Genomic DNA, 15,978 nt, shown 5'->3' with positions numbered 1-15,978 from the left:
TAGGGTTTCACAAATACATTTCTTTATTTGCTAAAATTTAATCCAAACCCCCTTTTTAGGAATCCTGGATCCACCACTCTGATAAGTCTTAAGCCATATCTGTGAGATGGGACAGTAGCGAACCAATTCGCTGGCTCACCTCTTTCTTTCTGCTTCCAAAATCATGAGTAATACTTACTTGCACCAATGAAGCGCTTAAATAAAGACAATGGGAGGATCTTTTGTACGTGCCGAGAGTCTAGTTGGTAGATGATCGTACTGTCTGGATATCTCTACAGTGCTTGTGCAAGGCCCCTATGAGCCTTAAGATTAAACTTAATAAAACGAAAAGTATATCAAACGCAGTTATGACGTCCATTGCAGCTGGGATTGAATACGTAAGCACTGATATAGAAGAAAACAGAGAATTTAGGTACCTCGGTAGTACAATTACCCAATACGGGAATTGTGATTAACAAGTCTTGCTACGAGTAGCGTATGCAGGGGGAGCATTTTCTCAGCTGAAGAATTCTTGGATATGTAGATACTACTCTCAAAAGTTGAAGTAGCGATTGTCTAGGAGTATTATCCTCTCTGTACTTTTATTTGGATGCGAGTCCTGGAGCCTTTATATTATACTCTCTGTACTTTTATTTGGATTCGAGTCCTGGAGCCTTTCAAAGAATGCTGAGAAAAGACTACTTGGCTTAAAGAATAATTGACTGTGTAAAATCCTTGCGGTACACTGGGCCGATAGAGTAACGAATGCCCAGATTAGGGCTGATACTCAACAGCCACTGGTGACCAGCGAGATCAGAATGAGGAAATGGAAGTATTGGGGGTATATGACCCGGATGAGGGAAGGACGCCTCCCACACGATTTATGGTGTTGGACCCCACCCGGCATTCGAAGGAGTGGAAGACAACGCAGCACACTTGGTCGATCCCTCAAGAAAAAGACAACGAGTGTCTGAAACATTTTGAACAAGCTTTGGTCTTTGGCAAATGATCGGTCAAGTTGAAGATCAGCCATCGCTGCCTTATGCGCCTCCAGGCGTAGGAGGATCTAAGTCTAAGTAAGTCTAGACGCTCGATCCATCATATTTCTTTACCTGTTCATCAGGCTGTAAATACTGATGTCACACGCTTGCCTATCCATGAAAAAATATAATGTCTCTTGTGTTTCTCTTGGTTCATATGTTCACCGGAGGGGTTGCATCCCGGTCCGGCTTTGTCTTATGGTTGAGAAAGGAGATGATCTTACGTCTAGATAACTCTACAGTGTTCACAAGCAAGAATAGTTTAATTCCTTACTCCGAGAATTGCTACAATCCAGCTTGATTATAACCCTAATGAGTAATGCACTAGACCATTTGAATGCCTACTTTTTGGAGGAATCCCTAAAACCCCAAATGTTACCACACCAGAGAATTAAGAACCGGTCCTCGATGGTAATTTGTTGCTCTCATTAGCTAAAATCTCAACCTCTCAATGAGAGATCTGATTCGGTATCAATGACTTTTTGTACAAGTAGCCTACTTGGTTTCAGATACGCTCTGAGAACCAAGTAAAACGGATATACCGATTTTTCGACGAAATGGCATTCATAAATCTTCTTCAGCATATTTTCTTTACTTTTTACTAATATGTGCCTCACTATTGGACTAAGACACATAAATACAGTGTCTCAACAATTCCTGCTGCTTCCCGAACTTCAGATTCAGATGAGACAGGGGGGGTTGTTTGTGACAAAGTGTGTCTATGTGGCAAAATGTTCTGGTTGTGAATATACAAATGAAAACGAAACTGGCCTATGAGACTGACCATTAAAATGATAACGAAAACACAATTATTTGAACATTGACCAGCCTTCCGTAGAAATAATAATCTTTTTTAATAAACAGGTACTGATAATTGTACCTCATTTATCATTCTGCATGGTTTTAAAATATACTATTATTTTCTTAAGGTAATGATTACAAATAAAGACAAAAAGCCGAAGCTGGACGCATTGTTGAAGTCATGAGCTATGAGTCATAATTTGATTTTATTGCTAAAACTGCTTGCCTGAAATACTTTCTGCTATAAGAGTGGATTTCATTTTCAAGATTAATTTTCAAGAGTTAACTAGATTACGTTGATCCTTAGACTGTGCGTAGCTAAACTCATTTGGTTCATTGATGTGTGCTGCATACAAAGCATTTCTTACATCAATCATTCGCAACAGCTCGTCATCAACCCACGGTTTTCTCGCTGCTTTTTTTTCTTATTTTCATGCTTTTCAGTGGGCATGTCAAGTCATAAATACCTAGCAGTGTGGTGTTGAACTTTTAAAAAGCCAAAGATGGGTTATTCTCCCTAAATATACTCCCCCAATTTACAGCACCTACCACTTCTGAAAACATTTTAACGTTTGCTGGCTTCAGATCTCGGATCTGTATATTACGCTTAACTACTCGTTTTTTTATGTGAAGTTCTAATCTAGCTAGGACTGGAAGGTGATCGGAGATAGGTGAAATTGTAACGTCTGCGCATGTAGTTGCTACTTGACGTGACGAAACAAATATGCTGTTAATCAAGATCGCAGAATGACCGGTGATCCTTGTTGGAACCGTGACCATAAGGTATAGATCGTGAGATGACATGAAATTTAAAAATCAAGATTCATACCAGCTAGTATTTCCAAATCATAATTAAAACCACCCATCATCATAAATTCCAAACCTGAATTTCTTATATTCAGCATTAAATAATCAAAACCAGATATAAAACTATCAAACATAGCACTTAGTGGTCTATACATAATACAAAATAAAAAATCCTTTTCTTCAAATCTAACTTCAACAGGAAAACTTTCAAACTCACCCTCTATCCAAACCTCAAGATCATCACGCACCTTATACTGTAGAGTCCCTTACTAGAAACACCAGGCCTCCTCTTCCCATTTTTGAACGGTTTTTCGATTCTAAACAATACCCTGGAAAACTATAGAACGAGAGAAGACTATCCCTACCCCAAAATGTTTCACATAAAGCAAGTAACTGAATAGAATCATTTTCATGCATAAACTGAACAATACCATGATAAGATGACGTAATTTCACAGTTCTACGCGCACACAAGGTACTTATTTATTCTTTTATTAATGTTTACAGAACCATTAATATGCGTGCTAAAACGACCCGGCCGAAAACTTTAAGTAGTCTGCTCTGCCACAAGCTTAGATAATAACTATTTGTCATTATCGAATGGGTCTTATTCATACCTTTTAAGCCGCAAACTTAGTAGATCAGTACCCGTTAAAACAAAAAATAGTAAATATTGGTGTTACTACGAATAATAAAAATCAAAATTAACAATTAACACAAATCAATTAACAAAATCACATGCAATCAACAAGTGACATTATTCTCCGAACGGAAGGGTCGCTTGGCCTTTTCACTAGGACATTACCATGGTAGGTCCAAACATACTTCACACCGAAATTGTCTCTCACCATGTTCTGAATGTCTCTTCGACGCTTTGTTAAAGCCTCAGTGATGTATACACCGGTGCGCGCTAATTTTGCTTTTCTTTGAAGACTTTTCGGACAATATCTTTGCTCTGAAACTTCACCATTATGGGAGCTACTTTACCAGAACCATCAGCACTGATCATATTCTGCCCAGAACCATCAGCACTGATCATATTCTGCCCAGAACCATCAGCACTGATCATATTCTGCCCAGAACCATCAGCACTGATCATATTCTGCCCAGAACCATCAGCACTGATCATATTCTGCCCAGAACCATCAGCACTGATCATATTCTGCCCAGAACCATCAGCACTGATCATATTCTGCCCAGAACCATCAGCACTGATCATATTCTGCCCAGAACCATCAGCACTGATCATATTCTGCCCAGAACCATCAGCACTGATCATATTCTGCCCAAAACCATCAGCACTGATCATATTCAGCCCAGAACCATCAGCACTGATCATATTCTGCCCAGAACCATCAGCACTGATCATATTCTGCCCAGAACCATCAGCACTGATCATATTCTGCCCAGAACCATCAGCACTGATCATATTCTGCCCAGAACCATCAGCACTGATCATATTCTGCCCAGAACCATCAGCACTGATCATATTCTGCCGGAGTCGAAATACGCTTGTAATATGCCTATCAGTTATATCACTAACACATAACTTCTGCTTAACCAAATTAATCACAGTGGTATTCAGGTTAACACCTGGCTGCTGTTTCATTCCATGGATTACGAGACTATTAAGCAGAACTTCTTGGTCATAATCGTCAATTCTCATCTCTATGTGATTAACGCGCTCCTCAAGATTTTCAATAAGTGTTTTTAGGGTTTTGAGCGATTTTTCAAGCTTTCAAATTTAGGATTATATTCAATCGCAATAGAGTCGTACACTTCGCTGACAATCGTATCCGCAGAACCACCACCAGTAGCCATTTCCGCCACTTTATGGGCTAAATCATTTTTTAAACTCAACTTCGTTTTTTCTAACTCAGCCTGCACCGTAGCCACTTGGCCAGGTAGACCTGAGGTCGTAGGTTCAGGGTCAGCCAGAGTAAGATTCAAAGCGGCGAAAGTCTTACTTCTACGGTATCAAACAGTTTGTGGTAACGAACTGTAGTAAGGAGCGACCCGGCTCAATAGTAAACGAAAGTCTAAAAAACGGAATTTTGATGCTAAGAGATACATCAAAAGAATCGAATTTTCATGCTGATTTTAAATATATCTTTGTCATCAAAAGTTCCGAGCCTGAGGAAATTTGCCTTATTTTGCGAAACAGGGGGAAACACCCCCTAAAAGTCATAGAATCTTAACGAAAATCACACCATCGCATTCAACGTATCAGAGAACCCTATAGCAAAATATATACTGAAAGTAAGGAGCGATATTAAAACTTGAAACGAACAAAAATTTCTCCGTATGTGAAATGGGTTGTCCCCTCCGCAACCCCTTGCTCTTTACGCTAAAATTTGACTCTTTGCCACAGTTCTACTTTTTAAAACAATTGAAAACTTTAGTGTAAAGAGCGAGGGATTGCGGAGGGGACAACCCATTTCATATACGGAGTAATTTCTGTTCGTTTTAAGTTTTAATGTCGCTCCTTACTTTCAGTTAAAAAAACTAGTTTTTTTTTAAATTTAATATATCAGGTATCGACTCTAGCTCAGCGAAAGTTTTATCTACTCCTTTTGATTTGTTTTTTGAGGCCTGTTGAAATTTAGACTTTCCGGATGTGATATTTGACTCAGCGACTATACATTCATTATGCTGACCGTATCAGAAAACAAGGTATTTGGAATCTCCGTCACCCTCAATCGAAGTGGACCAAACCAAGTCGAACTGCATAAACTTTGGCATTTTAAGGTGGCAAAAAATAAACCGCAAAAAGTATGAAGTGCAGAAAAAAACTTCACTTGCAAGAGAAGTAAGGGAAGCGTTGGAGGCTGTACCTTGTCTCCACAATTTAAAAGGCAAGCCCGGTGGGTACCACGGCTCTTGCAAACAACTCTCTCACCCCTCTTCTGCTTATTTTTCTTGTTTCAACTTTATCGTAGCGTAATTGCTTATATTCTCCCAAAGTCACTCCTTCAAAACATACAGCTGTAAAATCTGAAAACAGAATTTTAATTTAATACTGAATTCGCATTAAAAGTTCTTTAAATTGTCACTTAATTTAAGTCCAGAGACGGCTGTTCGACAGGTGATTTAATGGCGACGTCACACAGTAAATTATCAAACGTGGTAAGTTTGATAATTTTATTATCAAATAAAATTAGGTAATGATTGGTAAGTTACCGTGGTAAGTTACCACAGTTCGTGGTAACGAACTGTAGTGTTTTTTTACCGTTTTAAGAAGTAGAGTTAAGAGAAAGAGTCAAACTTTAGCGTAAAGAGCGGGCCGTTGAGGAGGAAAAGCCCCTTTCATATACGGATTAATTTCTGTTCGTTTTAAATTTTAATGTCGCTCCTTACTTTCATTTAAAAAAACTTGTTTTTTTTTGTTTAATATAGGTAAGGACCTATAATCGTTTGCCAAAGATTATGAGACCTGACACACCAGGATTAAATCCACTTAAAAAGCTTACTGTTTTGTTAATGGAATATCCAATTTAGTAAAGGTGTTTTCACTTGGAACTCTGAATCAAGACTGGAATGTGAGAAGAAATTGTGAAATGCCATTCAGACTTGTGTTATTTATTCAGTTACCCTTTCACAGTTACTCAGAAAGAGTAAACCTATTTCAGTTTTGTGTTTTGTTTTAAAGTTTGTTTTTTTATATTTTTATCAGTTTTATTCTACACTGAAGACGGTTAAGCGGAGGTCTTGAGAGAAATACTTGCATTATTTTTCAATTTTTTCACTGGCTGTTTATTGTTTTCGTTTTCTCCTTTCTTCACGATTTTATGTCTTATCATGATTATCCAGTGTGGCCTCAGTAATTATTTATGGAGCTCTTTACTTTTCTTTGAAAAACCTGTTTGTTTGGAAAAAATTTAATTAGTTTCTGTTTGGTTTTTATTGACACAGTCTTTTTCAAGGAAAAATAATGTTTTTTATCTTTTCAGTTTTTTTTTTATAAGAATCCATAGTTTGGGTTGCTATTTGTAAGCTGGAGAAACTTTTTAAACAATTTTTAATCCTGACACAAAATATGCTTTTAAATTTAATTCTATAACTCCTGAAGTTATAGAATTAAATGGCTTGACTTTGGCCTTTCCACAAAATAAAATGGACACAAGAGCCCTTGAAAGTGTCCAAAGGAGAGCAACCAAACTGGTTCGTGGCTTAAATAATGCCCCTTACCAGGATCGCCTAAGGTCTCTGAGACTTTCAACCCTCACGTATCGAAGGTATAGAGGAGATGTAATCATGGCACGCAAAATTTTCGAAAGCACCATTTAGTTTTAAAGCATAATGGGCCAATTGTATAATTGTGGGGGGGTTGACATACCTAATATCCCTAAGGACATAGTTGCTGGACCGTTCTACTATACTGAGCAAAATGGTTGTCTCAAAATTTTGACCGGGTGCGTTTGGAAAACGAATGGGCTTCAGAGAAGTGCTTCTTGCCCACCAATATCTTTTTACTCTTAAAAATGGGCACCAGAGCTTTTAACTTTGGATCGAATTAGCTTCTTTAAAAGTTTCAATGATATTTCTATATATTATATAATATTTATTTCTAACCCACATACATCAAAAAGATAAATAGTGGAGTAAAAACTTGAAGAAAAACGGAAAACAAATAACAAATAAAAAAAACAAATAACAAAAAAACGAGAGTCAACAATAGACATTAATCATACAAACGGATCAGACCGTGGTGAGGCGACAAACGCCGATACGCCGTTTCTGAGAGCTTTTTGTGTAGATCAGTCAGCTTCTCAGTAATGTTCGGAAGATGGAACTTTTTAATTATCTTTCGATTCTTATACCACAGAGGAAGATAGAGAAGAAATTTACAGAAACGGAAATAAGAGGATCGAATATCGCTAATATCTTTTTTCTTAAATATAGGGTAAAGCCCAGAAAGGTAAAGAACAGAATGATCGGAAAAAGTAGAATAAAGCTTACCAAGGGCAATACGATTGTATTTCCCTCGATTGGCTACAATTTTAGAGTAACCAATCTGGATTTTCACTCTAGCATCCCAGACAGCACGCTCCCGAAGAGTTTTAAGATTTTTTGTAAGTGTAATACCCAACCACCGGATCGAATCTACATGAGGGATAGAAAAATTTTGAAAAATTAGAGGCCTAGGAGAACAGGGAACATTGAAAGAAAGATACTCACATTTATCAACATTAAGCGAAAGACCGATTTTAGTAAAAGAAGAAGAAACTTTATGAACCATCTGCGATAGACTGAGTTTAGACCGGCTAATTAGAAGAATGTCATCAGCATAAGCAAGGTAAGAAATATCACTCAAACCAACAAAACACATAGAAGAAATATTCTCAAGAATACCAGAGATACAAAATTTGAAAATACTAGGAGATAACACTCCACCCTGCCGTACGCCCCGACGAACAAGAACATTAGAAGATGAAAGGGCACCATTAGTTTTAATTCGAAGATAAGAATTACTATACCAAAACTTTAGAAGAAAAATAACTGAAAGGTTAATACCGTGACTATAAAGAGAGTAAAGAGCCTGACTATGTACAACACTATCGAAAGCCTTAGAAAGATCAAGAGCACAAATATGAAGACCATACCAAACTGATTCTCCCCGAAATTAGCATTCATACTTATGAAAGGAAGTAGGATGTGTTCAAGGATTTTACTAAAATTACAAGCAACCGTGATAGGCCTGTAAGAAGAACAATCCAAAGGAGTCTTACCTCGTTTAAGTACAGAAGTGACAGTTCCACACAAAAAGCTGTCAGGAACGAGGGAACAACAAAGGCACATTTGGAAAAACAACTGTAAATGGAAAAACAAAGACGGGCAATTTATTTTTAGATGACAAGCACTGATACCGTCAATATCAAGAGAACTTGATTTCAATTTCTTAACAGATGCAATTACAGCGTCAACTGAAACGGGAATAACTTGTGCCTGAGTCAGGGAAGGCGGGAGAACCGAATCAAGCAGTTTCGAATAAAGCGCGTGCACTGCATAATTCACTTTGGAAAATATAACTGAATAGTGGTCAGACCATGCAGAAGGCGTAATGGGGCAATTAGGATTTGCCGAGTTATTTAAATTAGCTGAATTAATCACTTTGTCCCATTCTTTCTTATTGGTAGGATATTCTAACCCTTTGTAACGGCTCGATCGCAGACATTTCTTAAACTCACGCTTAGTTTTTTGTTTTATTTCAAACACATTCCCAGCTAATGGTCGACCGTTAGCAACCCATATACGCAGCCACAATTTGGCTTTATTTTTCACACTTTTCAGCTCAGGGTCACACGACCAGATTGGTTTCCTTGTACTTTTCCTCACTCGCTCCTGAGGGACAGCAACCTCCTCAGCGCGTTTTAAACACCACACGATTTGGTTGTAATAATGATTCAGATCGTAATTACTTTTAGTAGGACTAACACTCAGCTGGAGTAGATGAAAAGGTACACGTAAAGAACCAAGGAGAATGGCCAGGGTTGAAATATATAATGGCATATTAACATTTTTCCAATTACTCCGCACAAACCATTTAGAGGCAGGAGCACAAGCCTGGTCAGTACTATCTTTTCTAATCGAAAAGCATAGCGATAAAGGAAGGTGATCAATATCTTGCTCATCTTCGTGGACATGCACTGTTGAAGATGTAATGAACGGGGAACAAATCACGTGATCAATATCCGATAAGCTGCCGGAATTATGCACATACGAGAAGGGTAGGTCCTTCGCAATTATTCTGTAATCAGGGAGACAATCAAGTAGGTTCACAGTACGAGCGGAATCACGTTTTACATCAGTGTTCATATCTCCAATAATAATAAATTCGTACCCATTTTTGCTTATACTTTGAAGGAGAGTTTTCAAACTAGAGCATGCTTTGGAGAATTTATTAAGCGATGTCATATTCTTCCCATCGTGAGGCAGGTAAGTGTTTATCAATACGGTTTTACCAAGTCTTATAGCCAATAAATGTTCATCAAAGAAATAGCATGACGGGGACAGAAAGCTGAGCTTTTGTTTTATAATACATGCTAAACCCCCTGAAGGCCTTCCAAAAGTAGATTTAGCATTTGTTGTGAAAACAAAGTGGGCGGAACTACGGCGCAGGAAATTAACACTCGTTGCGGTCAAAAGATGTTCCTGAAAGCATACAATGTCAAACTTACTGTACAGTTCATCAATGGTCAGGTCCTTGTTTTTCGTCCCATTAATATTGAAGGACACGAGTGATACTAATTCAGACATTAGTTTGTTTTCGGTAACTTGCGACTGACAATTGCTTTCAATTTAGGGCAAGTGAGGCTAAACGAAACATGATCACCTCCACAGTTTGCGCACTTAGGTGACAAATTGCAAGGCGAGTCTCTATCTGAAACATGAGGACCGGCACATCGCGCACATTTTGGTGTAACACTGGGACAAGACGACTGGAGATGGTCAGGGGATCGGCAATTGTTACAGCACCGGGGAATCGCTTTGAACTCATAAACACTTAGGATTTCGTATCCAACTTTGAGACCATATCTAAATGCTTCGACTCTTGATGTTGCATCAGAGAATTCAAGTTTTACTGCAAGCGATTTCCCTAGCCTAGAGGCACCAGAAACACCAGGGCACGATATCAGGTGGGACAGTTCAAAATCAGGCGGGATTCCCTTCAGGAGTCCGTAAAACTTCTTGGTTAGAACTTTCGCAGAAGAGCCAGTAAACGCACTAGTCACCGATAAGCGGAAATCTTCAGCAACTGACTTATCTATATTGATAAACAGTTTGTCACGAACAGGGAGAATGCTAGTGATTGATTCGTGACCATCAATCTGATCTATCAGATCTTTTCGTTTTATTGGGTCCGAAAGGGTAGATGGAAGGTTCGAAACAACAATAGTAGCATGCGAGTCGGGAATTGCAGGTTTCGGCAGTTGCGGGTAATTCAGTTCATAAGCATCCATCTTGGTGGCAACAACCTTGAGTAGTTGTTCCACGCGATTCACCTTTGTTGACAGCCTAGAATACGCAACTGCGGGCAAAACCGGGACCTCGGTTGGAGACTTGATCACATAAATCGGAGTTGATACCTCCTCAGAGTCCAGTTTCTTAATAAAATCAAGAATATCTTTCACATTGTTCGCAGAAGCTTTCGCACCGATGCGCCGGGGGCAATTATCATTTGGCGCAACCTTCGCCCAAAATTCGCTTTTCGCATCAGCAATAACACCGCATTCAAAAAAGTCTATTGCGTGTTGAATAATAGTAGCTTCTTCAATACCTTCTTCCCAGTTGTTTTGCAAAAAGTTCATTACCGGGCAATGCACATACTCTCTGTTATCCATTATCCTTTACTGGGAAAAACCAGTCAAACTGGTCAAAGAGCACGACTGATTCATACTTATGCGTCACTATAATCCCTATTGCGAAATTTTGATTTTCTTCACAAAAAACTTACTGGATTAATAATGTCCATGCAATATCCAATTTAGATGTTGACACTTTGAACTCTGAATTGATACTATAGAGTGGTGCTGCCTATGATCTTGCTTTTGTGCCCACTTGAAAACCTGTATGTATACAATTTTATGGTTTAATTGAAACTCCTCCTTAACGTTCCCTAAAATTTTCACCTTAATATTCTTAGCATCATTAGTTTCAGTAACTGTAGTGGTAGCAGTAAAATTATACACTTAGTGCCTTCTGGCTAGTTCAAAACCCCCAACAACTTACTCTAAAAAGTCTAACTTAAAAATATAAGTTGTCCTCAGATATTGCTTTGTCCCCTTTTTGAAAGTCCACATGCTAATAGTTTGTTTTGTATTTACTTCAATATCTCCCTAAATGTTCCTTAAAAGCTTCACCTTAATACCCTTAGCTTGCGCGTCTCATCAAGTCCTGGAAGTTTCAACTTAATACATTTAGCCATTGCTATGACATTGCTGATATGTCCTTTTGATAGCCTGTTTCTTCATATGTTTCTTGACATTTTCATCTCAATGCTCATACCCTTACAAGTAGTTGCAATAGTAGTAGGAGTAGTAGTAAATGTAATAGTAAAGGTAGTATTAGCAGTAGGGTGCGCATATTGCCTATTGGTGAGATGGTGTTCACCTTTAAGCATTCTTTAGAAGTTCCATCTTAATACCCAAATCAATTCTTGAGATACGCTATTTTGACAATTTGCACGCACATAGTGTCTTTTGATTTAGTTCGAATTTCCCCTCAATTCTGTAACTGGAGTAGTGTGGTTGTAGTAGTGGTGGTAATTGTAGTAGTATTGGTAGCATGCAAATATTGCCTTTTTGATCATATCCCTTATCATTTCTTGGATTTGCCAAATTAATATATTCAGTTATACCCTTTTGGCAATCCTTATACACAACCTGTTTTGATTTAGTTCAACACTCCTCTCAGCATTCTCTGAAAGGCTCACCTGAATGCCCTTCGTCTTCTTGGACAGTAAAGTTAAACATGCACACCTTTCTAAATAACATATACAATGTGTAAACAATGAACGAATTGCCTAGCTTACAAGCCTTGCTCTGATGAGGCCTGTGGGGAAGTTGACATGCCCAAAGACATAACTACTGGACCTTTCAACAAGGATGAACAAAATATATCTCTTAAATTTCGGTAGGATATGTTTAGTGGAATGACAGTCTTGGAAGGGGGGCTGATTGCCCTCCATTCATTTTAGATTCTTAAAAAGGGCACTAAAGCTTCCGACTTCCAATCAAATGAGCTCCATCTGATCCAAAGCTTATGGGACCACCCGTTCTAGAAAAACCTCATATGCCCCGGGGCATAACTGACAGCCCTGACCCATGAGCCCTGGGTGATTGAGTCCACCCTAAAGACGTTGCTGTACGATTTTTGGGATATTGGTAATAAAATGGCTATCTCACAATTTCAACTGAATACGTTTTGGGAAAAGAGGATGTCAGGGAGGGAAGGGGGCTAGCTGCTCTCCATCATGTTTGACTCTTAAAAAAGAACTAGCACTATACGTTTACAATCAAATGCGCCTCTTGTAAAGTTCACACGACCACCCCCTCCATAAAAACCTTATATGCCCCTGAGGCATAGCTTACCACCCTTACTCCCAGACTCTGGGGGACTCTGTTAACCCCAAAGGCCTTTTTATATGATCTTTGGACTATTTTTGAATAAATGGCTATCTCAAAATTTCTACCAGATGCATTTGTGGGTTTTCCAAAGCTTTTACGAAAACAAATGGCCATCTCAAAATTTCTATCATATGCATTTCGGGAAGATATGAGGTTTGGGGGGGGGGGTATTCACTCTTCCATCAATCTGAATCTTAAAAAGGGCACTAGAACATCTGACTACCGATCCAATGAGTCCTCTCCGTAGTTCATACGACCACAAAATAATAGTCATATAGTCCGATTGAGTTAGAGGCAAACCTGGCATTAACCCCCTTTATTAGGATTGTATAAAAATGATGTTAATTCATGTTGTATAAACCTTATATGCCACCGGGTCATAAATTACGAAATATTTAAATTTGGATGTTCAGAATTGTTGAGCAGTTGAATATCTTGAAGGAGACTAGTTAGTTATATTATTATCATATATGCTTTAGCTTTCTTGTGGTAAATTTCTACTGAAGCTAAGGCAAGCTTTATAAGCTATTTTGCTTGTCCTGGTGTAAACCAAAACCAAAATTAAAAGTACTGATAATTTATATACCTAAATTTATGGGTAGCCTATCAACATTTAGCCAAACTAGCGGAGTGGTTAGCGAGCTAGAATTAAAGTCCTTTGTCCATGAGGACAGAGGTTTGAGTCTTGGCGTCACTGGTTATTTGGCTTGGAGCGGGAGTCAGCGGTATGACTCTACAAGCTCAGCCGGAGTCGACTCAGCTCTGGAGAAAACCGGGGAAAACACAGGAAGCTTAGGACGATCTACCCCTACCACGTATTGCACTCCCGTCCGAAGGCAGAGAATCAGGATATTGGTACCTGCACTACAAAGACTATTGGTCAGCACGCGAAAAAGTATTTTTTTTATTTTTTGTATCAAAAATTAGATAAATTTAGACAAGTTTGCATTTAATTAAATAGAAAAAAGGGTTGAGGAAGGAGTCAGTATCCACTGCAAGGGTCCCAAAAATACTATCTCATCTTTTTTCTTGTTCTTGTTGAAGTATTTACCATATTAACTATTCTAAAGACCCACCCCCCATTACGACTCCCGTGTTAGATTATAGTGATTTTTTTTCTTGTTCCCGTTGAAGTATTTACCATATTTTAGATTATTATTTAAAAATATATTTTATTTAGTTGACTCAATGGAAGTCAAAATTTATTTAGATCCTGTTTTTAATGTCATCACCTTTATTGTATAGTTATTAATTATCCGAAAGAGCCACCCCCCCCCCCACCCAAATTACGATTCCCGTGTAAAATTGGACTTCTAATACGTAATACAGAAATATTGAACTGAAAAACAGAAATAAAAATCAAGGAAATCAGAGTATATTTGTTAATATAGACAAGATTCAATCAACTCCTATAGAAGAGTAAGCAAATATCTTTGCAAAAAAAGTGAAAAATCTCAACATCGACCACACAAAGAACCATGTGCATTCAATATTCCCAGAGTGGTGGTTTCCCTGGTGTAGGAATTGATCCTGAGTTGTAGGATTGGTATGTCAAAGATCCGGAAATCGCACTGGAACCTATAAAAAGAACAAATTTGCGCGTCAAGTGGACACTAATGGAGGAAGCAGAGCAAATATTTTATAGAAATTAGTTTCTGTCAATTAATAGAGTACCGCCATTAATTAGCACAATGAATATAAATTTTATGGGAGAAATAGAAAAAAAAATTATAGAAATTAGTTTATATCAATTAATAAAATACCATCACTAATTTGCACAATAAATTTAAATTTAATGGGAGAAATAGAAAAAAAATTATAGAAATTAGTTTCTATCAATTAATAAAATACCATCACTAATTTGCACAATAAATATAAATTTAATGGGAGAAATAGAAAAAAAATTATAGAAATTAGTTTCTATCAATTAATAAAATACCATCACTAATTTGCACAATGAATATAAATTAATGGACGAAATGGAAAAAAAAAACTGATAGAAAATAATTGCTATCCATTAAGAGAACACCACCTTTCATTATCACCATGAACAGAAATCAATTGAGGATATAGAACAAAATTGAAGGAAATTAATTTCTATCAATTAATAGAAAACCACCATTAACAGAACACAACCATTGATTATCACCATTAAGAGAAATTAATTGAGGAAATGAAACAGGAAAACGATGTTGGATTTTTACATAAGCCGTTTTCTTCGATATACGCAGTGAGTTTTAATCGTGCCAATAATGTTGGTTGAATTTCAGTTGCTCTTTCGGCAAGAAGCAGACATTGAAAGTCTAGGATGTGCCCTGAAAGTCTAGTCGTTTTCAAGAAATTCCTCTATCGATTCAAACTTATGATACTGTTGTGAAAATCTTGAGGTCTGTGAGATCTTGAAAATCTATGCGCTTGGATACATTGTTTATGCCACATAGGCAGGGAGGGACACCCCAAAAACACTATCAACAACAATAACAGGCCGTTTTCCATTTGTATTTTTTCCAAAATTTGTTGAGAAATTCTAAAGCGGAGCAGGTTAAGCGAAGTCAGCGACGATACACAAATCGCAATTTGACAATGTCTAACAAAGTTGTTTTTAGAATAAAAAAATTGTGTTCAGGAATATTTGGTTCAAACGGAATATATTTTTCAAAATATACGTGCAATATAGAAATAAACGTGAAAACATACCTAATAAAAAACGACATAAATTCAGTATTATTCAAGAATAATTTTTACACTTCACCACGTTCTTTCATTTTTTTTTCTGTTGCCCACGTTTTTTTTCGCTACACTTTTTTTGTGACGCAAAATACATAAATTAGCTGTACATACTTACTTTTTTGTTTCAAAGTGGCAACACTGAGAAAACGGAGAATGGTCTAAAAATCGCATAATCTTAAACAACCAAATGAAAAATTTGACAAAACCATAGTTTCAGGCAAGGACGCATCCAGGATTTTTGTTCGCTGGGAGGGCGGGGGTATTTTTTCGGGAGGATGGTTTTACAAACAGAAACTTCGAAAAACGCGTCAAAAATATTTTTATTATGCATTTCTTTTTACATTTTTACAAGTGGAACAAAAATTTCGGGGGGGGGGGGGGAATACGTTAAGACTTTGTACCCCCCGGGTACGGCCTTGGTTTCAGATAAAAACTATGACGGATTCTCGGGGCAAACCAATGATTGATTTTGATGCTATTGGTACTTAAAACTAG

The 15,978-nt window shown here is 37.7% G+C and overlaps 1 protein-coding gene and 1 long non-coding RNA gene across 2 annotated transcripts in view; both read right to left on the bottom strand.

Moving 5' to 3' along the window:
- Window positions 1-7,134, bottom strand: part of LOC136027861 (uncharacterized) — a 31,116-nt gene extending 23,982 nt beyond the window's left edge. Inside the window, exon 1 of the long non-coding RNA XR_010617678.1 lies at window positions 6,097-7,134. This is a non-coding gene — a long non-coding RNA (uncharacterized LOC136027861). The remainder of the gene's footprint in view (window positions 1-6,096) is intronic.
- A 6,978-nt stretch (window positions 7,135-14,112) lies between these two features.
- LOC136028322 (dnaJ homolog subfamily C member 13-like) overlaps window positions 14,113-15,978 on the bottom strand; it is a 227,470-nt gene continuing 225,604 nt past the window's right edge. Inside the window, exon 35 of the mRNA XM_065706093.1 lies at window positions 14,113-14,331. Coding sequence (XP_065562165.1) covers window positions 14,240-14,331 — 92 coding nt within the window. The 3' untranslated portion in view covers window positions 14,113-14,239. The remainder of the gene's footprint in view (window positions 14,332-15,978) is intronic.

This window comes from Artemia franciscana, chromosome 6 (genome assembly GCF_032884065.1).
Source record: "Artemia franciscana chromosome 6, ASM3288406v1, whole genome shotgun sequence".
Lineage (NCBI taxonomy): Eukaryota > Metazoa > Arthropoda > Branchiopoda > Anostraca > Artemiidae > Artemia > Artemia franciscana.
The sequence above is the reverse complement of the archived record's forward strand: the minus strand, read 5'-3'. Positions and strand labels throughout refer to the sequence as shown.